Source organism: Phasianus colchicus, chromosome 5 (genome assembly GCF_987193195.1).
Source record: "Phasianus colchicus chromosome 5, bPhaCol1.hap1.1, whole genome shotgun sequence".
Lineage (NCBI taxonomy): Eukaryota > Metazoa > Chordata > Aves > Galliformes > Phasianidae > Phasianus > Phasianus colchicus.
In genome coordinates this window covers 36,194,954-36,219,618 of record NC_143440.1, presented here as the reverse complement: position 1 = coordinate 36,219,618, position 24,665 = coordinate 36,194,954, and the positions used below count along the sequence as shown (strand labels likewise).

The following is a 24,665-nucleotide window of genomic DNA, read 5'->3' as shown; positions in this document are numbered from 1 at the left end:
AATGGGAGTTATTTTTTTCAAAATCTTTTGAAAGTCATTTTACACCTGAATGAATTGTACAACATGAAGCCTTGGATAGATTGTTTTTTAGAAATTCCCTCAAGTCTACCTGCTAGCCCATATAATAGTCCACATTTTTTTTTCTTTTTCTTTTTTTACAATTTTCCTATGTCGATAATATGAGAAATACTAAAAGTACTGCTCTAAACTTCAGAAATTCTGATCCTTGATAATTTATCAAGGCTCAAAATAAAATTTATTGATTTTCTCACTCCTCAAGCCTAATTAATGCTATTAAACACATTAAAGCTACTGCTGAAGGAGAGTTTTTAAGAAAGTTAGACTACAAGTGTGATCTAAAATCATATGAAGTCATGGGGAGTCTTTCCACTGATTGATTTCTGTGAGCTCTGAAGGTGGCCTGAACTGGTCATGCTCCAAGGTACATTACAAAGTGAAATTCAATTATTATTATTACTGTACTTTTATCATGACGGAAGAAAAGACACCTCTTCAGTAATCTTTAATGTAGCTTTCACACAGATCTTTTGATACTATACTGCTTGGCAGAGATTCTTTTTCTCTCTTTTTTGCTACACATTAATCTCAAGTATGTAGAGTGAACATGGCATGGCCTGAACACAATGGGGAACGTCCATGAGAAATGCCAGGTGCGCTTGCCAGCAGTGGTTCCCTGGCCCTAGGAACTGGCAGAACAGAATGTCTCAATTGGCTCAGAGGACAGCCAGCTTTCTGGGGAGGCATTTATAACTTCCTTAGCCACACAACCAGCAAAACTAAACTTGCACAATGTTCCTAAAGTAATAAAAAGAAAAGGCTAGATGGTAATGTAAATATCCTAAGACATGTCTGTCTGCTTGTCTCTAAACTAAGATAAAGAGAATAAAAGAGATCTCCTTTACAAGATAATTAGAGGTGTAAGAATTCCTTAAATTAAAGAAAATATTTAACACAGTGTTATACCCTTGGCCTGTTTTTTCTACATTATGTAAAACTCACTCAGGTATGTATTCATTCCACAGTTTGTATAGTTTCACTTATTTCAAATTTAAATAAATATTAAATGAATGCTCTATTCATAGGATAACTTCATGCCCTGGCACACTGTATGGTGCCACCGAGTGGCACATATTCATTTAATGTACAATTGATAATGAAAATCTTTAATTGAGTAGAATACCTGTACTTCAGTATTAATTTAAAAGGCTATGCCACCTTCAAAAGGCTACGTTCTACAAAAGGAACAGAATGGGATATGACTATTTTTGTAGCATCAGCACACTCAGCGAGAACTACTGCATGCTGAACATAATTAAACCTAAAAACACATCATAGCACAGAGCTACTCTTAAAATTGATCAGTACCTGAATGTTGCACATAGTTTTATTAGGTTCTAAATGTAAAGATGCAAAATACTGGTATCCTTTGCTATTTACTTGAATGGGAGTTTTCTAATCTATAAAGAATTGACAGTTTCTTTCAAAGGTATCCCACTCTGGCAAAAGAAAGAATTCAAGTCAACTTCTTATGAAAATTGCATGAGGTCCTCCTGTGTTACCAACATTTTCCTTGAAGAAAAACACAAAGTAAGTGACATTTTATTGCTAATGGACAGCAAATTAAAAAAAAAAATGTATTGATTTGGAAACCAAGGTCCCATTTTTCAAAACAAACCTTAAGTACTTACACATCTTTGTGTTTTTCAGCAAGATTAAAGTTTGTGTACATAAATCATATCTGAAAATGAAACTTCAGATTCTGAATGACTTTGGCTGCAACTTTAAATACTGTTCAATATATTTGTTTGCTTTAAAGCACTGGAAGTATTAACTTAGTAATTTTTATATCATTTTCTAAAACTTAAAATTTTCACTTAAACATATCTGCAGACCCAACTTCAATTTCTTGAGCAACTTCAGCATTTGCCTTGTTTATACAAGCAAGTGAAATTGAAAGCAATACATTATCCAGCCTTCAGGACTATCTTCTCTTTCTTCTTTCAATTAATCTTGTCTCCCAGAAGTCCAGCATCAAAATAAAATAAAATATCAATACTATTTTTTTTTTTAAATTTCAATCTGTTTAATTATAAGTAGCAATTAATCTTTTTGGTTGTTGTTTTTTCTTTTTTTTTTTTCTACTACTTCACTTCTTCCTGGGGGCTTCTCACTGATAAACTGAAAATTAACACCACTGTATTAATCAAATAATCAAAGTTTGAGGCAGAGTGTTCACCTTATCAAGACTGTAACCTAAAGCTAAGCATCTCATACCTTTTCCTTAAATTATTGGTAGAAGTGATATATTTTTCCTAGAAAACATTTTTAGAATATATATTAAGTTTCAATGGCAGAGGGCCAATTTCTATTTTCAATCGCACTGCAACTTCATTAACGCCAGTGCAATTGTTTGGATATAACTAATGGCAAAAAATGATACATGGTTTACAACTACTTTTTCTGAGTACTTTCTATCAGAGAGAAGAGAGCACATGATTAATCCACTCCTATCCTGCCAGTAGGATACTAAAGCCTGGGAAACACAAATTTCAATCATTTTGACATTTTTGTTAACACTGAATCCACTTTAAGTGAAGGAATGCTAGCACTGCTTCTCTCTTGAAGATTTTAATATCAATGGATCAAATCAACTCAGCTGGATAGGCTTGGATTTTGACCACTGTGCAAGATTAGTTAAGAGTTGCACAAATTCTCCATCAAACTCTTTGGTTTGTAAGAATTCCCAGTATTTCTGACAAGCTCGCCTTCCCTAACGCTACTCCAATTATTTTTTTGAATATATACAAACTCCTCTGACACTATGAATATTTGACCTCATTTACATTAGTACTGCCGCTAGATTTTTAAATACTATTACTGAGAAGTAATGAAAATATTCCAGGAATTAATTTCAATTTCCAGGATAATCATTATAATATTAACCTTTTTTTTTTTTTTTTTTTTTTCCAATCTATTTAATTATTTCCATCCTTTTAATCAGTTCAGATAAATTAACTGACTTAACTGCAGCAATCTATTTATTACTACATGAGAAAATGCTGCCCATCAACAGACAACCTGAAGTTTCTTCCTCTAATGTTTAGGCTAGAATTTTCCACTAAAAGCTTTTAGAAGCTTTAGTGTACTTCTGCTGCACAGCAAAGCTCTCAAAAAAATCATTTGGGGCTGGATTTACATTAACTTACCAATATAATACACATCTGCCAAATTCTTTTACAGTGTACAGTAGTAAAATCATTACTGCAACAGTAATGAGAACCCTTCCAATAAAAAAAAAAAAAAAAGTAAATGCTGATGGCTCCATCACAGTACATTCCACTCAGCACCTCTTCCTTGCTCACAGAGTCACACTCTCAGAGAAGTTTTGTGCTCCCTGGAAAGGGGATTATTTGTGAAGGACTTACTGCTACTTTTTTTTGCTACTGTTAATAGCTGTATCTCTTACACATTTATTGATACATGGATCTTTAGTATATGTAATATACATACTTATTTATCCACCATAACTTATTTAGTCTTAACTACGAAACCTGAATGTGTGAAAACATATCTGAGTGGCAAATTTTTTGAGAAATGAAAAACTTTCTAATAAGCAAAAGACAACTTACAGGATTTGTTTACAAATATTATGCTTTCTTAAACATTGAATCTCATCTGCTTCACAAATTCAACCATTTTAACCTACAAAGAGGCAGCCAGTGAACTCTTTCTTTTAGATTCACTTTTATCAAGAGTGATAAATTTATATTTTCAACTATTTCAGAAAGTTCATTTCTACTTTTCTAGACTGGTTCTATACTAAACTATATTAGTTTAGCAAAAGCTGATTGTATGTCGTCTCAGCATTACATTTACTTGAGCAGTAAGTGTTTTGCTATCTCTACAGACAAAAGATATATATCTCAATAACAATACAAATAAATAAAAGTAACTAATACCTTACAAGTGTCAGAAAATAAAGATAGCCATGAAGTGATAATCAAAGAAGTTGGTGATGACACTAAAAAAGTTACTTTGAAAATCCAGTGTAGAGAAATGTACAACAATTCCTTCTTCGACTGAATCATACCACAGAAGTAAAAACTCAATATTAAGCATTTAAAATTTTGTGGGTTTATAGCTGCAAGCCCTACACAAAGGTGAGATTTTTCTCTTAATGAAACAGTCCAATTTCGTCTCCCAGAGTCCATTGCTTTATACTAATAAAGTTTGTAAAAAAAAAAAAAAAGTTTTTAAGAGCTCTCCAGAGACAATAAATTTCAAGTTTGACATAATCTCAAACACTATTACAAACATATCTGTCAATATTTGATCTTAAAATAATCTCATTAAGAGAGGTGCATCTCAGGTATTGTTACAAGGTACTTTTCCAATATCTGATTAGTGTGTTATGAAGTAGTTTGTGCAGTTCCACTTCAATAATGAATATACTGTTTCCTGCAGAATAAGTTTTCTTAATTTTGATAGCTTCCACATAGTATTATAAAAGATTTTCAGTATTTTCTAAATATATATCAATTTAAAAAATATATATATTTATTATACTGATAAAGAAGGTCCCAGTTTAATAGGCCCTGTGCCAATTTCTGCAGCTACCACGTCATAGTTTCCAATAGGAAGTGCAAAGATCAACAACTCACAGCATATCCAAAAAATTATTATCATTAAACTAAGTCTACCTCCTTTGTTCACCTGTGTTCCCAGGGCTGACCGGGTCCTTTCTCCAGGTACTCAATCAGTGGTTCAGGCTGTGACTCAACAGTTACCATACAAATCATACTGAAGTCAAGGGAAATATTGACTTCAGCATCACTAATACTTGACTAAGGGAATGAATAAAAGAAAGAAAGGAATGAAAGACTGTAAATATCTGTTCAGACCAGGTATTTAAATGCATGGAGCTGCATAATCATTTAAATTCAGCCTGTTATGGAACCATTTTAAAAATTTTGCAAATGAAATAAAAATACTACTATATTGCATATTGCACTACATTGCATACTTCCTCTTACATACAGGGAGTTGGGTTGATAATGTAGACCTGTAAGAGAGTTCAGGATTTTTCTGCCAATTTAAAAGCAATTAAAAGCTTGAACTCATAAAAAGCATGAAAGATACCAACTTTCTTTCCTTTTAAAGGTACTTGTTACAGATTTTGATTACAGTATATTTTACCTTCCAAAATGAAAAGTATCATCTATAAGCCACCAACTGCTAAATGCTACTGAGCATTCAAGGCCTGGTCTCACACTTGCATTCTGTTGTTACTGCTTCCTAGAGTAACCTGGAGTCAGTCACCTGCACCTTCTTCCATCCAACTGTTTTGATGAAGAAACATTCAATATTTTAAATACACTTGTTTCCATTTCTTTACAAATGAAACTTTTATGATAAAATGTATTAAACCTTGTCTTATCTCCTGCCTTTACCTTCATAAACAAGAAAGCTTAGAGTAGCCATATCTGAACAGCAATCAAGTTCATCAAATCATTCAACAGGCATATAGCCTTGCCCTTGTCTCAGGTTCCTTAAGAACAAAAACAGTAATAAGTAGATCACCACACTGTACTATTTATGTGGTTCTGTCTTGCCACATAATGAGAGATGCACACAGCCATCCTAACATAATGGATGTATTTTGCTCATGGGATCATGAGGAGAACTGAAAATTGTCTACATGATATGCAGGCCTGAATAATTCCAGCTGGAGGCTAAAACTCTTTTCAGACAAAATACCATCCCACTGATAAACACTTTCTCTTTTCTTTTGCAAACTGAAGGACCTTCCCTTTCCACTCTCAATCCAGCCTTCAGGATAGAGTAATAAATCTGCAGTACCTGTGATCTGGTCCTTTTAGAAAAAGTTTGACAACTCTAGAAAACTCAGAATACTCTGTTATACTTAGCTGAATGAAACTCTTCCATTCAAGAATTCCGTTTGGGATTCTCTTCTTCACAAATAAAGTTCAGTCCCTTAGTAAACATTTCCTCTTCTTCATGAAAGCATTTCCTTATTCACAAAAGTCAGTTTGCCCCAATAATTTTCTTTTCAGCCCTTCCACACAAAAGCGCACTGGTTCAACTCTAATGAAAGAAACAAGCACGAGACATGCAAGCAGGCATTATGACATGTTTCATGGTGAACAGCAAAGTCGTGACTGCAGACTAAAACACAACCTCATTACATGAGTAATGGTCTTTCATACTCTGCAGCTAGCAAAATCTTTTTTCAATTTTAAGAACAAAATGCCCCCTTAAACATGCCTGAGATTCTCCATCTGAGCAGCAAGCATTTTCTCAGGAATTTGCTTCTCCCAGAGAATAAGGATTTATTCTCTTGTAATAACTCTGTGTCCAGGTCAATAACAGGAATCAACATCAACTGCAACACTGGTTGAAAGTCAGGCTTTGAACTACTATCTGTTCACAGGAGCTCTTTTTAAATGTCCTGAAGTAGTTGTTAAAAATTATTCATCCACTCCACTTCATTTAGTGTATTTCTATACTGCCAATGTGATGTAAAACACTCTTGCACCATGAAGGGAAATTTTAATATTTAATCCTATTTTTTCCATTCTTCAAGCATCTTGAAGCATATCTCTGGGAGACACATCAAACGCAGCTAACCCAAACATCACTAGCCGCAACTTTCATGAGATTTTTGAAGTTATTTGCAGTTTTCTCTTATACGTATTTCTCATGGAAGTAAAACATTTTTTTCTTTTAACTGTCCATTTCCAGCTTCTCCTTTATCAAGATACCACGCACCTCTGAAAAAATTCTAATTCACATCAAATTACCTATCAGCTGCAACACAGAACTGACTTCCTTGGTTTCTTCCAGAATGCCTAGAGATACACATACTAACTATAAAAATGTTTCTCAAATGCCAGGAGATCTACTGAGCTCGGGGCATAGCTTATGAACATTTTTTTTTAAATGTACACACTTATTTCAGCCTGAACCTATGAATGTCTGCGATATGCTTCCATTTCTTATTAAATCTGTCTACAATGTTAAGTGTAAGAGGCATAACAGAATTCTGCAGTTCCCAGGACAGTTTTGGTTAAGATTGGGCATAAAACAATACTGTTGATTAACTTCCTGGGATTTCTCCTTTCCAGAATAAGCTCATTATCTTGTGGACTGTGCTACAGCCATAATCTTAGTATACACAATGATCCCCATCAATTTAAAAGAATGAGATTCAATCTTTCTGCCCAAGATGCACATTTTCACTTTTTATTGCAGCTGAATTTTTATCACTTGTGTTCGAAATGCAATACCTGAATCATGATATTCAGTATCGCAGACAATAAACTTAATCACAGATGAAGATTGACCGTGTGCTGTGTCGTGTACCAGGATTAATTCTGCTGTACAAAATCACTGCTACTATTGACCAACCCTCAACATTTTCATCACAAAGTTCACACTCAAATTGAGTATATTCTACAAAAATCCATAAAATTGTTGTTTCCTACTGGGTAACTACAATTTTAGAGGTAGCCTACTCCATAAGAAACAATAGATCTCCAGACTGTGCTGAACATTATCAGTGTACGGCCTTTCAGCAAAGAAGGCCAATTGACTACAGATCTAAGTAAACTAGACTGTAGACAGCACTTGGAATTATTGTTGTCCTTTCCTTCCAGCACTTGTGAGACTGCACGGGAAGTAATGGGTCCAGTTTGGAACACCCTAGTATAAGAAATACAGGGACATATTGGAGCAAGCTACTGCAGAAAGCCACCAAGATACATAGAGGACTACAATACATAAATGCCAGGAGAGGCTGAAAGAGCAGGGTATGTTCAGGTTTAACAAGAGTGAGTGCAGATCTAACAAGACAAAGCAAAGACAAGAAACTTCATTTAAACATTGGGAAAACTTTTTTTGCCTTGAAGTGGTCAAACACCCTGCTAGTTGGTCAAGAAGAATGTAGAATCCTCTTCCTTGAGGAAGACCTTGTCTATATGAGTCTAAGTTAGGAAATAAAGGAGGAGAAGAAAGAAGTCAGAATTTATGCTGAGATAGAAATGCCATGTGAATCATCTGTAAAGAGATCATATTTTAATTGTGCTACCACATGAGATTATGCAAAGATGAAGAAAGAATAGAATGAGGGAAAAAATGGGGGTGGCTGAGAGACAACACATTGTAGAACTCCCACGAAAGATCCTCTGAAGTACACACTGAAGCGATCAAAGGCAGCAGAAAGATGACATTATCCAAAAAGTCACAGAACAGAAAGAACAGGGAAATGGTCAAATGCTTTAAAGCAGATTGGCAGGTTGAGAGGATCAAAGCTTAAGATCAGAAGTGCAATTTTTGTACAGTGATTTGGAAGTCAGTATCCTGTAAGAGGAGACACCCTCAGAAGCAACAGTGCAATCATCCCACTTAGTTGCACACACCTCTGCTCTGCTTTTTAACATGCCCTTACTACTGCATATTACTCAAAGCACTCCACCTTTTTTTTTTTTTTTTTTTTTAATTTATTCTTATCATTGCATTTTGCAGGACTTTTTTTTATGGCAAACAAATTTGCCCCATATCACCTTCTAAGTGGAAATTAGTATTGACTGAGGTGGTACAAATTCTATCTGAAACAGAATATCACACAGATTTGAAACACACAGCTCCTGACTCTAGCAGGATCTGTGCTACAAATAGAAGGATGGCTGCACTGCCATGCCTCTGCAGCTTCTTTTCCCCAACCATCTCAAGATCTGTTAACCATGATAACCACCTTCTGCTATACTTCCTCTCACCATTGATGAGAATTACTGAAAAATGTAATTAATGCTGTTTATTATCACAGATTCTTTTTCCACCATGAAATCTTTTCAGAGAATCTGTCTGTGAAGTGGGACAGCCTAGATCAATAGTACTATTTGAAACTAATTTTGGATCCTCTCATTTTTCTCTATTTTGCATGCACGTGTTCACTGAAAACAGTTGTGTAAATGCACTACAGATTGCAAAACAGGTAAAATGAGTAAAAACTCTCTTCTCTGATCAGTTTTCCAGCCACTACACATGCATACTCATATACTCACACACACTCCTATATATCAATAACTTCTGAAAATACAAATGGAAATCATATAGTAATCTTCCAAACATTCTGCTTTCTTTTCAATTGAAGGAGGAAAGGAAGAAAGGAAGAGAGAGAAACAGAGAGAGAAAGCCAGAAAGAAAAGAAAGAGAAAGAGAAAAGGGAGAGAAAAAAAAAAAAAAAAGAGAGAGAGAAAGAGAGAAAGAGAGAGAAAAGAAAGAAAAGAAAGAAAGAGAGAGAAAGAAAGAAAGAAAGAGAAAGAAAGAAGCATTCTTAACTAATATACTTCAGTTATTAATAATCCCTTGGAAAATAGATAAATTAATTATAATTAGCTCCCACTTGGATAATTCTGTGTGCAGCATTCATATGAGGGAAGTCTAAAAAAGAAACAGGCAAAATCAACACATACATCTTCTTAAATAAAGAACTTGCATAAAACAAAGTCAGGCACTTAGTTCCTCTTTCATTCCATATGATACACAGCTGCGTCAATCCCATCAGGAAACAGGCAACAGGAAATTCTTAACATTCTGAAGAGAAATCTAAAGATGTGTCTCATCACCCTTCCTCCTAAAAGTGCTTTTCGATTGTCTAAAAGACGTTTACACCAGTTCAAAAATTATTAATTACTTTACTGAGCTTTTTAGCAGTTCTGGGCCTCATTAAGTAACTAACAAGGAGTCACAGATATATATTTTGTTAAGTTGCCTTCACTTTTTCATTTCCTCCATTCCAAAATATAAATCAATAAAAAAAGCTTGACATCTATGGACAAAATCAAAGCCAAGTACCTCAGCTATTAGAAAATACTCCTTCATAATGTGCTGCTCCTGTATTATTTGTCTTTCTAACTATAGTTCTTGCATATATAATTCCATTATACTTTTATAAATCACCGTTTTGAAAAATGCTTTTGAACCATTAATATATTTTCCTGGTTAAAATTCTTTGAGATGTTCTTAACAAGAGTCTTAGATAATGAATTTGGGCAAACTCTGGAACAGTCTTTACAGTATTATCATTCTCATTAATTTTCAGAACTACCCACTGTGTTGAGATGATTGTCATGGGCCTAAGACTTCAATTTGACTAAATATTTTTGCATATATTTCAACATATAAGTAACTAACAGATGTTTAAAATGTTAAGTTCGCATTCTAGAAGTAGTTAGATGTTTACTGTAATATGATAATTTGTTTTTGCACTTGTTTTTATTTTGCTGCTTCTATCTTTAAACACTCCTTTAGTATCCTGGTTGGCTGTAGACAAAACACTTTTAAATGACTTCAGGAGGAAATAAAACATACTTGGTTTAGTAAATACAGCTGTGCTTTTAAAGAAAAAGAAACAAGAAGTACTTAATGGTACCACAAATGTAAAACAAAGAAAAGAAAAGAGAAAAAACACTTAATGCTAGAAATGTTACTTCTACCTAAGATCCAGACATAGTGTAAGCCATTTCAAATCGTTTGCATAATAAACGTTTTCATAGTCATATTTTGTACTCACTTTAGAAACCAAATACTTTCTGTTCTCTTACATCATTACCAGAAGGCTGCATTAAATGAAATAAATTACTTTAAAACCGTTAATATGCAGCATATACAGCATCTTACTTTAGTCCAGATTACTCTTTTTTCTTTTTTTTTTTTCTTCTTGGTTTATCTTTGTAGACTGTGCCTGTTTCCATTGTTTCATCCTTAACCATTCACATATCAGAGCAATAAGTATTTCATTACTGGTTTATCTGTCCAGAGGCTTGAGAAGCAGTAACAATTAACCCTCCCTTCACAGTGATTGATACAGGCTTTGCTTTCAATTTGTTCCACTACACAGATCATGAAATTCTGAATGCGATCATCCTTATTGACCTACACTTTCAAACACACAGCTACAATGAGATGAAAGTAATTATTAAAAAGAACACAGGACTACTCAATGCTGAAACAAAGTCTTGAAAAATCTTTTGGATGACCTTCTGAAAGAACTAGCATTATTTGGTGTGAAATAAAAAGATGAATTTGCTTCATAATCTGGAAATATTAAATTTAAATCTGATCAAGGTACGGTATCGTTATATCATGTAAGCCAGCTCTAATGTCATAACAGTTCATATCCGACCCACTAAACACTGACTTCAACAAGAGTATTCACAGTAGGATCAGGCCCTATATTTTAAAAGTTCCTTCTTCAGCTTTATTGTACAACAGTACTGTCTGAAATGCTTTAAAAATGACAGGGCTATAATCACTCTTCTCCCATAGTCTGTTTCAGAAAGACACAGTGTTTCTTTTTTAAGGTCCTGGACTTCTCGAGGCACCTAATGTAAATAAATACACAGGAAATTCAGGCTGCCAAGGAAAAATGAAAACCTCAAGTCAGATTTCCATCATCAACTGAGATGAACCAAGCCCCATACACCACTGCTGGAGACTTAGTGCAGTGAAAAACAAGTATTTTTCATAAATCTTTGAAAAACAACCCCACCAAAATATTAATTTATTGTAATTGATACATATTTGAAAAATGTAGCAGGATTGTTGGGCGAACAGTAATGACAGACCTGGTTAAAATATGGGTTGCAGTCAAAGAAAATCAGGACAGAAAACTGTGCAGAAGGATGTTCTTACAGGCCCGAGGCTCTAATCATAAAACAGAGTGATGGAGATGAACCAATACTGCATGGATTAGCAATGAATTATTTTGAACTATAATCATGTGCCAGCACAAAGGGGAGGTAAAAACTAGCCATTACTCACAAGCTGATCTGCAGATAAGAAAGAAAAAAAAAAAGTAAAAAGGGGGAAAAATTTATATGCTAAACTGAGTCAGGAGAATAATGAAAATCTAAAATGTTGTTACACTTCAAGTAACATTCTATTTAATGTCTTTCGTGTACTGTATAATACCAAGTATTTACACAATGCAATCTGTAAGCAGGGTTAAATCAGACAACTCTTCTGTAAATTAGTACTGGGTAATAATATATGTATTGAAAAAATATTATAATAGAGAAGTTAGTTATAATATTACACACAGAGATACCAATTTCTCCCACTGTAAAATTCCAGGAAATATATGTGTGGGTGCTTATAGAGAGGCAGGTAAAGATATTTGCAAATGCCTATATGCACACGCACACTTATGTATACATATGCATATATAATGAGGGATTTAATTTCCATTAGTCCATTTGAAAGCAAAGCACCACCATCTTAAGATTCAATGTTAGTTTCTCACTCGGGGGGAAAAAGAAATGTTAAAACTAATTTTGTGAGAAATGAAAAATCAAAACTGCTATCCACAAAGATTCCTGAGATTCTTATGAACAGACTGTTTAAATGAAGAGCACTTTAATCAGTAGAGGAATCCTCACGTTTCTAATGTCTTGCTGTGCATTCTGCAGGTTATAGTAGCAGCTGGTAGAGGTCATATATCTTTTGTGAGCATCCCAAAAAGGCTCACTGCCAGACTGTTAAATTATGAATAAGCAATGAACAAAAGAATGCAGATACGGTGGTGACAAGATAATCCAAGCAAATTTATCTATGACAAATTTCACAGGATTAACAAATTACATTTACACAGAACAATAAAAATGTGGAAAAAAAAAAAAAAGAAAAAAAAAAAGATGAGCCTACTTTTCCCTCACAGCATTAGAGGAAAAAAAAATCGCCATTCCAGTGCATGTATTTACATTCAACTTTATCTAAAGTAAGACATTTATAGCATGCTGAGAACAATCAACCAGCATTATTTCCTTTCAAGTAAATATATATACTGTGTCTATCTAACATACAGTATATGCCTACACTTTAAAGAATACGTGTTTACAAGTCAGTGAAATATTTTTAAAGTTTTCCTCACAAGTAGAAACAAGCAGAATAAATATACAGGATTCTAATCTTGCTTTTCAGGTGGGCTATGCAGCCATTCCCTGTCAGATAGAAGACACTTTTCCCCAGCCATGTTCTTTTTTCCTATTTGAACCAAACAGACACTGTAATACATGGTAATTACCACAGTAAAAAAAAAAAAAAAAAAAAAAAAAAAGTCATGAAAGGGAATTGAATACTTCGAAATAACATTGCAAAATCATTTAGCAAAATATTATTTTTAAAATAAAGTAGAAGATCATTCAAAAACATTTCCTAAACAATGGAAGACTAGAAATAATGAAGGTTCCTAAAGATGCTCCTTCAGTATGCCAGATCATTTTGGGGTGAAGAACAGATTTGCGGCATCCTGCAGATTGCTACTGTAATCTTGAGATGTGAGACAAAAACAAAAATTGAGTAACAGCCCTGGGAAAGCACAGAATAACAGTTTCCAAACCACAATTGTGTAGAAAAGCATTTTTCTTTCTGTTAACAAAGAAATAAAAGGAATGAGGGCACCTCTTGGTTTCAAAACCTGAGTGTAAGTAGAGTAACTGATAAAAGGAACAGCATACATGCCTGATAGATCCGGAATCTGCTGTATCTTTTCTATCATTCCTCTTATGCAAAGTCTGTATTTTTGTCATTTTGTTTATTTTGTGTTTGTTAACCTAAAGCAACTATTTAGTAAAAATAGATCTTCAATAAAACCAGGCCTTCTCAAATCATATGTATAATGTACGTACCAAATATATGCTCTTGTTACAGAGCGCTGCCTACAAGCAGGAAAACTCACTATTAAAGTGAACATCCAATTAATTAAGATACTTTAGTAAACTACTTGGATCCTTCAAACACTGCTACTTGAGTACCGTTTATCTGGCTCACTTAGCCACTGAAAAAAAAAATACTGTACTTTTGATTTTCCCCAGGAAATACAAGTTTTGTTGCAAGTCCGAGTAGCGGCTCAGAAAGAATGAATAAATAAAACAGCCTAATGCGTTTGTTTCTCCTTTTATGCTCATCTTCTATTTGCTACCTACCAAGAGAAAACAGTTTGGATTTTGTATTTTTTACAGTGTAAATATTTTTTTAAAAACCTCTTGTCCATGTACTGTGAGTAATTTATGCAAAGGTGAAGCAAACATGCCAATCTGACTACACTCAGACAAATAAAAACAGATACTTTTTTGCAGTGAAGGTTGAAGGATAAGTGCCCCTAGCAGCTATTCTCTTTTTTAAGATTTTTTTTCCTTTTTAATCCAGCTGCCAGCACTGTACAGATTCAGTCACTCCGTTCATTCCATACTGACCTCAACCTTGACCTGTGAAGACTGCCCACTTGCATTTCTTTTCCCCACAAACTAACATATTCAGCGTCCCATAATCTCTAGAAAAAGACAGCTTTCTAACAAGCATTCTTCTCAAATTTGCCATGTTACACTTCTGCTAAATGAATTACAGCCTCGGAAGGATAATTCTGAGCCACCTAACTCATACAAGCCAAGGTTGCGAGTAAGCCAAACATAAATATGAATATGCACACGATAAAATGAACTCCTCTCCCAGACAAAGAAGAAATCTATCAGTTTTGTGCTTAAATTTGAGCAAAACGATATCCCTTTAGGATATAATCCAAAATGATTGTTCAAAGACTATTCATTACTCGATAAAATTCAGTTTAAAACAATGTATTGTGTAATGAAGCTTGTTCTAAATTCCTTTTAGAGACAAAAAGCCCAGGCAAGTATTTAAAAAGGGGCTTATAGGATTTAGGTACCCATATTTCACTTAAACGCAGTATATGCTAGATGCCTAAACCCAATAGGCTCCTCAGAAAATTCAAGCCCCAGGGACATTATTGCAGATTACATACATACATATTATTCAGACCATATCCCGTAAGTTCACTATATACATATGTAAACGTATGATGCCTGCAGGTAATGGAACAGTACTTTTCTACTTAAATTATTTAACACAAGGGCTGAACTTCTATTATATATCAAGCTAACAGCTAATTTTAAGTTGCAATCAAGCCGTTCTCTGAAAGCACTTTATTTCAGTGGAGGTTTTGCCTGTAAAAGAAATGTAAATCCCTCTAACGAAGGCAGTGTAATCTTTGAATATGCACTCAAAATGGGGGCTCGAATTTTATTCCTAGTGTTAACATTGATATCTTCTGCCACTTCTGCTAGTTCTCAGAAATGTTTTTCATCTATCTCATCAGTAAAACGTGCTGAACCGTGTTGAAATCCTTTTCAAAGCACACTAAGCTATATGAAAAAAATTAAAAATGACAAAACAGAAATACTAGACGTTAATACTAAAGTATTCTTCAGACACTGAATGACATCAGGGAGAAGTTCCCTGGAGAAGGAAAGGCAAATGGCAAGATATGGCTGAAGAGTGAAAGTCCAAAATGCAACACATAAAAAATGTTGGAAAAATCACCTGTAACAAATCTTCAAAACTCTGCTTTCACTAATCCATTTCAAATTCTTGCTTACATATCACTTGTTCTTTAATGTGACTGACTCTTGCCTGCACGTCAGATACATAACTCTCAGTATCGGGCTGCAGCAGGCTGAGATTGGAATCTCTTTGAGGACTGTTCCACCTTTCCTTGAGAATCTCAAGACTTTCATGTTTTATAATAACACACAGACGCAAAATCCAATCCTCCTCCCATTAAAGTACATTAAAGTTTGTCATTGTCATCTCAGTGATAACAAATTCACATCTATTGAATTATACGGTAAAAAGACTTTTATCCTTGCTTGTGATTCTCCATAGTGTACTTTAATTATAGGTATAATTTCATTTGGAACTTTTCTAAAGATTAAGGTACAACTTGAACTCAATATTCTCCAAAGGCAGGGTCCACTCCTGCCAAATTACAAACACAAATACTATTCTACCTTTACCGTATCTTCTTCGTCCTATGCAGTAGCCTATCACAGCATACAAAATTAATCATATTTTTACTACTCAGAGCCCTGTTCAAATCAATGGCACAACACTCCTATTCATTTGCCTAGGACTTTGTGTTTTGCAAAACTACTGCTCCAGCTAGTCAGAGAACAATGCTCTAGTCATATAGGACATGGCAGCAACCATTTTATTCTTACTACGATACAACTTTTTTGCAATATTATTACAAATTATCCTTATTGTGTAAAATCCTATTAAACAAGAAGTTACACACCTCACTCATACTACCAGACTTCATATGTTAAAGATAACATGCAGTAGCCTTATACATATTATACAGAAACAAACCGTCTCTTCTGAAAAAAAAATGCAATTACAATAAAAATGAAATTTCAAAACATTTCTTATTATGGGCATAAATCTTTGTCAGTCTCTTTCAAAAAAAAAAAAAACAAAAAAAAAACACTAAACAATAGGCATAGATCAACAAACAAAAAACAAATGTTTGGGGGGAAAAAGCAAAAGATTGGCTATGTACCTTAAATCTAAAATATTAAAACAAGTTTACAGGCTGAAGCCCCACAGAACAATTTCACTTAGTTTGTTTTAAAATAACATGACCGCTGTTGAAATCTCATCTCACAGGAGGTGCTTTTACACCTGTGAGAGTTAACGCTGACAATAATACAAAATGAATCCCACTGACGGACTGAGCGTGAGGTTTACTCACATGAGATGAGATTTCAGGAAATGTGTCATAACTTTAAACTTAGGAAAAAAAATACATAATTGATACTAAATCAAAATTTCACCATGTTTGCAAAAAGGCTTTAACTTACTGACCACAATATGAGCAGAATTGATCCCAAAATGTTTATGAAATTGTAAGAGTTAATGCTCATGTTCAGTATCAGATATTTGGACGTAGAGCACATCATCTAATAATGAAGGCATCATTACAAAGATAGTCTTATGAAACAAATGTTTATTTAAACTAATTGTACTTTTTAGCAAGGATGCTGATGAAACTAATTCCTCAAACGTCAGTTCTCCAACAACTGTTTTACATCTCTCTCACAGTAAAATTCCCATCTGGGCTGGCAACTCGTGTGCCAAGTTTCAAACGAACGTGATTTGAAACTGCCAGCATGTGAGACTCTGAAATTCAAGGGAGACACTAATAAAAGGAGACGGATGCTGACAATACATCCTGGTACTCTCGTTAAAATACCTGCGGTTCCAAGTGCTGGATGGATCTGTTTTCATAACCCTCTAATTATTGTAACATGTTTATAACATAAAGTAGCCCTATACCGATACAGAACAACTTAACTGGATCTAACTTGTAAGAAAAAAAAAAAAAGCAGTTGTGTCGTAAAGAATGTAGAAACAGTGCTGCAGACAAAACCTTGTTATTCAGAATCCCATTAGTTACTGAAAATATGTAATATAACTTTTGTTGATCAATACTCTCGTGTAAGCTCTAAATAATGTATGATTCCGGTGGAGAAAAAATGCAGCAAATGGTGAGAGAATGTTTCAAATTATGAAGACCGGTATGACTGCTAATCCATAAATCAGGAATTGGAAAGATTGTTGTAATGTGGGAGGGCTCTATTTAATAAAGGTCATTATAACTCCTGGCTCTAGAGCTATAAGATCTAATATCCTTTCTGGTAGCTCTATGATATGCCCATGCATTACTGTTCTTGTTGACAGTCTGTTGCCTTGGAAATATTTCATTATTTCAGTTTTTCCATTTGTAGACCCTTGGCCTTGTGATATGAAGGCCACCCTATTTCATATTTTCGATTATCATTTAAGCAATCTTCTGGAGCTATTTATATAAAAGCAAGTGTTAGACAATGCATATCATCATTTATCACTGCTATGTTTAAGCTCACGCTCTAGAAAGAAATGCCAAAATAAAGGGCTTTTTTCTCTTCCACTGTAAGCCAATAGCACTCTGATATGATGATATGCTTTACAAATCGATACTGGCATATCATGTGCATGACACTTCTGTCTATTTAATTTTCTTGGTTAAATATCCACACAACTGAAAAACCCCAAACTCCTACTGTAACTGTAGCATTTGCTAACACATGCAGTTTAAAAGAAAATCAAATTATGTGTGTAACTTTTCAAACATCCTTTCAAAACCTTGAACAGGTGGAAAAGTTTCAAAACAATCAGATGCCTGCTTGCAGCAAGGACTACCACCTCTCACAGTTGTTTCATAATTACCTTGTGCTGGAAGCAGTAACACAATCCACCTAAATATTGTGGAAAATAAGACCAAACACAGAATGCGTCCCCACAGCTCCCTCCAGGATCTCTCACCCCCAGAACTCCTTTAGGGAGGCAGTAACTAAGGAAGAGCCTGAAGAACCCCTTCAGCGACTGCTGAGTGCCACGGCTGAGGAGCCTGACACATACTGCTGGAAGGATGTGTACAGACAGCTTAAATCAACAGTTAATGTAGGGCTTTGGAACCACATTACTGAATTTTTAAGAAAAAGTACACGCGGGCCTGAGCATTGAAGCACTGCTACAGCTTTCCAGAAACTTTTTTAAAGAACAGTAGACTGGCATTATTTCTGATACAAAAAATGTCCTCAGCCTCTACGTGCAATATTTACACCCACACTGGAACGCTGTGAGGGGCGATAAGAAGGGGGACCCCAAGGGCACAGCGCAGCCGCTCGGCCGCCGGGCCAACTTTGTGGCTACAGTGCTTGAGGAATCCAGACGACTTTTTTCCCCTGAAATCATTACTCCTCCCACTCCCTACAGGGAAAAACCACTCGGATCCAACCTTTAAAATGACAGCACCAGAGCTGAACAAGAAGATGCTATTAAAGGGCATTAAATTAAATACAGTATATCCTCCTACAACTTCAATCAGAATTTCAGACCAAGTGTTATTTAGTTCAGCTCTCAAGTGGAGCAGAATAACAAATCGCGCACTTTGATTTACCTTCTCCGAATGCCAAATGGAGACAGGTGATAAAGAAAGCACTCATGCACAGGCTATGAAGTTTCCCCTAGAAATTAATTCTATCTTCCAGATTCCTATCTCTGAGAAATTCCCAAAATGGCACACAAATATGCTTCTGCCGGAGAGATTACTGAAGCTATCCTGGCGAATGCACTTCACACTAATACAGTACGGTGCTCAGAAAGGAGGCAGCGGAATTGTGTATGGGGGGGGGGACAGGACTTATTGATACAAATTGTTTCCCAACAAAGAACTCTAAGGCAGCAAAGCTGCTGCTGGAAGCGGTGTGAACTCAGCAGAGACCAGATGCTGTCAGAAAGGGGATTTTTAAAAAATATTATAGTCGGAGATGAAAATCTGTAATTTACTGACTTCTGAGAACACACTTTGTTCCCACTGCACGCATCTCCCAATCGGCTGCATGTCAATACAGCCTTGTCCCAGTGTGCAACAGTTAATGCCCACACGCCCTGTGTTCAATGTTTCTGGGCTCAGTTTCTCGTTCGGGGCAGTCTGCCTCCCTTGGAAAACAACAGAGACAGAATCCAGACAGAATCCGCAGGGTTTAGAAGTTGTACGAAGAATGCTGATGCTACTCAAAAACGGAAGTCTGAAATGAAGATTAAAGTGAGCTGGCCCCCTACACTTTGTTTTTGCTGAAGTATTTTTTCAGTGTTGTGAAGTAGAAAGAGAGCAACATGCGGCCCAGCTACTTTTAAAAGCTGTCTAAATGTTAATTTTCATTTTTACAGCAAACAAGGAACCCTCCTTATCCTTCACCCCCAAGTTCACTTCTGAAGGGAAGGAAAGAGGTGGAAGAAGCCATCCCCCACCCCCACTTCTGGACGCAGCTCTCCTCGCAGTGCAGCACCGCAGCTTGGAGCACTTTTTTAAGGAGCACAAAGTAACATCACATGAACTTGTACCCTTCTTTCCTCCTGGTCACTTCTAGAAAGATTCACTTCGCTACAACAGATCCGCTATGGGCGATCCTTGTCAGCAGGGCAGCGCGTACACAGCGAGCGCTCTCCCCAACAAAAGTCCCAAGGCCGGCCGGATGGAGCCCCGCGCACCTCTTCCCATCGCGCGGCTCCCGCCCGCTCGCGCCCCGGCACCGCTCCACCCGCCCCGGGGGGCGCCGGCACCCTCCGGGCTGCAGCGGGGCTGGGCCGGGCCGCGGGGGCCGTCGGCGGCGCGGCCCCCCCGCTCCGGCCTAGCTGCACTTGAACGGCACAGGCGGGGCCGGCCCCTCCACTCCGGCAAGCCGGGCCTGGCGCGGCGCCCCGATGTCCCCCCTCCCCCGCCGCTCTCGGGGCCGCCGAGCGGTGGGGGCCGCCCGAGGGGGGGGGGGGGGCTCCGCGCACACACACACACACGCAGACACGCACACCCGCTCGCCAACGCGCCCTGCCGAGCGGCGGCCGCTGCGAGCCGCGGCGGTAGGGCTGCGGAGCGGGGCTGCCGCCGGTCGCCCTGTGTCGGTGCGGCGGTGCGTGCGCGGCGGTGGCGGCGCGGGGTGCGGCGGCGCACTCGGAGGAACTCGCGGCGCCCGGCGGGGCGAGCGGCGGTGCCGGCGGCGTCCCCCCCCCCGCCATGGCAGCCAGCCCCGGCCCCGGCGGCGGCGCGGCCCGGTGCTGCTGCGGCTGCGGCTGCTGCTGCAGGTTCAATAAAGAGAAAGTGTTACCGTTCTCGCCTGGAAGGATCCTGCTGAAAGCTTGGCTTGGTGGGCGCCATCTTCCTGGCTTTTTTTTTTTTTTTCTTTCTCTCCCTTACTTTTCCCCCTCCTGATGTTGGTGTGTGTTGTGTGTCTAGCAGCGGCAGCGGTGGCCCTGCTTAGCCAGACGGGCTAAGGAAAAGTACTGAGGCCAAAGCATAGCGGGCTCCCGCTCCTCCGCGCGGTCCTGCTGCAGGTTGCTCGCTCGCTCGCTCGCTAGCGCTGCTGCTGCTGCTGCCGCTGCCGCCGTCCATAAGCCGAGGAGCGGAGAGAGCCGGGGCCCCGGCGGCCCCAGAGACATGCCCAGCGCGGGCGGCGGCGGCCGGCGACGGCGGGGAGAGCGAGCCGCGGCGCAGCCCCGGCGGGCAGCCCGGCCGCTGGCATCGCCCGGCAGGTGCGGCACGGCCACGCACACACGCGCGCACACACACAACGCAGCCGCTCGCACGCTCACACTCGCGGCCCCGCGCCCTTGGGCCGGGCTACGAGGGGTGCCGGGCCGCTGGGCTAGTGGGGCGGGGGCGGAAAGGAGGGCAGGCGGGGATCTCCGCGCTTGACCGCTGTGAAAGTATTTCTGGGCATTTTCCAGCTGCTTCCCCGACTCCGCTCCCGCTCTGCGTGCAGGGGACGCAGCCTCCGCTGCCGGCGCAACACCGCCACTCAGTTGCAGTTTCGCACACTTTCCTCCTCCGGAGTCGCGGCTCCGGCGGAGAGAGGTGCTGAGGGCGGGGAGGCGAGGGATCTCCGTGGGCGCGGAAACCCCGCTGGCTCACTCCGCGGCCCCCGACGGACCGGGAGCGGGCGGGGGTCCGGCACCGAGCAGGCCCCGCGCACCCCCCCTCCGTCCGGGGCCGAGCAGTGGGGCACAGCGCTAAGGGGAGCGGGGAGGTGCCCCGCTTTGCGGTGGGGATGCATTGCTGTGCGCAGTTTCACCGGGGACTGTGAAAGTAAGCAGGAAATTAAGGAGCGGGAAAATGGAACCGCTGTCCCAATTGTCTCATCCAGGACACCTGGAAAGGACAAAGCTACAAGCTCTCCATCCCCACGGTAACTTTGTAGCTACTTCTTGCCGCTGCCCTGCAGTGCAGCGCCCCGGGCCAGACTCCCCGGCGGATTCGCGGGGTAGGGCTCAGCCCGGCACCCCCACGGGACACCTCCCCGCGGCAGCTCCGGGGGGGGCGGCGGGGAACGGGCCGGCAGAGCAGCGACTGTGGGTCCGCGGCCCGGGGAAAGGCGCGCAGGTGCGCACCGCCGGCGGGAGCGGGGCCGCGAGCCCGAGGAATGTGCAGGAGGGGCACGGAGCGAGGGGGCTGCGGGTGCCACGTGCCGGCTCCTCCCCGCACGGCTTCTGCCTCGGCTCCAACAAGGAGGAAAAAAAAATAATAAAAAAAAGTTAACAGGTGTCACCTCGGTTTGTGCAACCGCGGAAGGAGGTGTCGGTGCCCGCTGTGGTTTAAGCTTTTCCAGAAAGCTCGGAGAAAAATCGTTCGATGTAAAGGACGCCGTCGTGTCGGTAATAATTACAATTTGGAAGAAGCGCAGAAATGTTTCCGAGACACCCGGCGTTCTGCGGGGTCCGAGTGGCCGCTGCTGCGGGGCCGCACCTGGCCCGGGGCCGTCACGGTTTGGCAGAGCTCTGCCCTTGGAGCTACCCCTACTCGGAGCCTGACGCAACCCAACTCCCAAACGCCGAGCACTACAAATTCGCACGCTGCTCGTCTGTATATTTCTGTTTAACTTAAAGTCTCCAGAGGTCCCTTTTATTTGTCTTAAAGCCAGTGTGACATTTCTGACCCCTGACTTCCCCACTTCACAGCCTTAACTATTGTGATCGCTGCCCGTACTTCCTCGTTAAAATGCCCGTCAGTTTCCATTGTAATTTAAAGATTTTATAAGTGACAAAAATCATAGCGAAACCGTGAAAAGAAACCAACTTTAATCCGCTCCTTCCCTCTCTCCTGGCCAAGACACTGTGTATGGGGACGGTTGGTGGCAAAGAAGGACTCAGGCTTAGTTCAAATGATTCTAAGGAGGTGGTGGGGCAGTACAGGGGCTGTTGCAGAATATTAGTGCTCGTGCCTTTCCCTTTAATAAAACCCACAAAAGTTAGCACCGAACATTTTCTGTCATGGGCATCAGAGGGAAAACACAGTGTGTGTTTCCCAAAGTAAGAGAGGGGAACCCAAAGTTGCTGAAGACCAAAGCAGGCACTGCTCTGTCAGGCTTCTAAAACATTTGTTTAAAATACAACATTAAAACTTTCTATGGTTTTAGTTTCTACGTTATAGGGAGATTTAGCTGAAGTTTTTGTTATTACACTGCTTTTTTTCTCAGGATTTATTTAGTATTGAAAAGTCAGATCGTTGGGACATTATTGCATTTAGAGGAACGTGAATGTCTCGCTCCGATCTCAGCCTACATTGAGGTGTTGTCAGTACTTTTATGAACACTCCGCTTTCTCCCGAGCTGATGGAGGACCCTCCCGGAGCCCGACTCCGGGTCTCGCCCTGCACAGCACTGCGGGACCCCGACCTCAGCCCGCAGAAAACTCAGGCAGTGCCGGCGCGGAACGAGGCTGATTGGGATGGTGGGAACCCCTCTGAACTTCGCTGCGAGTTCCTGCCAACTTTGTGCGCTCCGCTTCCTAACGGCGCCTACCCTGCGAATTCCCTGCATTTGCATCAGAATGCGTTTAGGTTGGAAAAAAAAAAAAAAAAAAAAAAAAAAAATAGCAGTGCTGAGGGGTTTCGTGCTGCATTTCCCTGTAGTAACAGGTGACAGAGTAAAGCTGTTAACCTACAGTGTGGAATTGCAAGTGTGCAACCCCAAGTGAAAATTGGTCTCTTTCTTGCTTGAAAGCAAATTCTCAATCGGCATCCCGGGATCAATTGTCCCCCTGGCTGCCACACACTGGGATCTGCACAAGGCATTGACATTGAGAAATTCCTCTTTAGAAAGGATGAGCGGACGGGATCCCAAACTTTGCAGCGGCCACGCTACGCGACCGTGCTCGCACTTTTTTCTTTTTTTTTTTCTTTTTTTTTTCTTTTTCTTTTTCTTTTTTTTTTTTCCCCAGCTATTGTTGCTTTCCAGTTCATCCGAGAAAAAAACTGGGAGATTGCGTTTACTTCTCAGTGCATTTTAAAAGATGCTGTATTAAAAATAAAAAGGAAGCAGGAAGGAAAAACTCCCCTCCCACCAAGCTACCCCCCAACAATCAAACGGCAAGATTTTTTTTATATATGAAAAGAAAAAAAGAGAAAACAAAGAAACACAAAAGCACAAAGAAAAAGCAAGTGGGGGAGCTCCGAGAAGAGCCGCGCGCCCGCTCCCGCCCGCTGCTCACCGTTGTTGGTACGAGGTGATGCCCTGCACGTTCTGCGGGTTCCCGTTGGCCGCCGCTCCGGCTCGCCCCATGCCCGGCGCCGCCGGCACCCCCCCGGCCGCCCCGCCGGCCGCCGCCGTCACCTGCACGCTGAAATCCGGGAAGATCCTGATCATCCCCGCGGCTCAGCACCCGGCGGCTCTCGGCGAAGAGGCACAGCGGCAGCGGCTCTCCCTCCGGCGGCTGCAGCGGCGGAGCCGGGCACGCTGCAATCCCATTAGTGAGTGGCGGCCGCTGGGAGTGAGGCAGGGCGCTTTGATGTGAGACGCCGGGCGAGATGGAAAGGGGTTGGGGGGGCGCGGGGTGAGGGGGGACGATGCCGGGCTGCGAGGGCCTGGGGGGAGGGGAGCAGAACTAAAAAAAAAAAAAAAAAAATTTCCTAAATTAAAAAAAGAAAGAAAAAGGTACGGCTAACAGCACGGCGGCTGTAGATACAGAGAAAATCCAGACTGAGGGACGGGAGGAGAGGGGGGCGCAGTTACTTTGGCGGTGCGGTGGAAATGATGAGCAGCGAATGTTGCCTTTTTCCCTCCTCCTCGTCCCTCCACCTCCCCCTCCCCCCCGATCTCTCCCCCTCCCCAAAACGCGACTCTTGGAGGATCGCTCGGGCTCAATGAAGTAATAAGAAAGGCGGCGGAGCGCGGCTG

The 24,665-nt window shown here is 40.2% G+C and overlaps 1 protein-coding gene across 5 annotated transcripts in view; it reads right to left on the bottom strand.

The window, feature by feature from the left end:
• Positions 1–24,313, bottom strand: part of NPAS3 (neuronal PAS domain protein 3) — a 596,956-nt gene extending 572,643 nt beyond the window's left edge. For 4 of the 5 annotated variants that reach the window (XM_090141312.1, XM_090141313.1, XM_090141314.1 and 1 more), the window contains exon 1: positions 20,604–21,176. In XM_090141312.1, the coding sequence (XP_089997438.1) occupies positions 20,604–20,653 (50 nt within the window). In that variant the 5' untranslated portion in view covers positions 20,654–21,176. Of the gene's footprint in view, positions 1–20,603; positions 21,177–23,979 lie in introns of those variants that run through there. The other variant, XM_090141311.1, reaches the window with a different exon arrangement.
• Between the last annotated feature and the right edge of the window lie 352 nt (positions 24,314–24,665).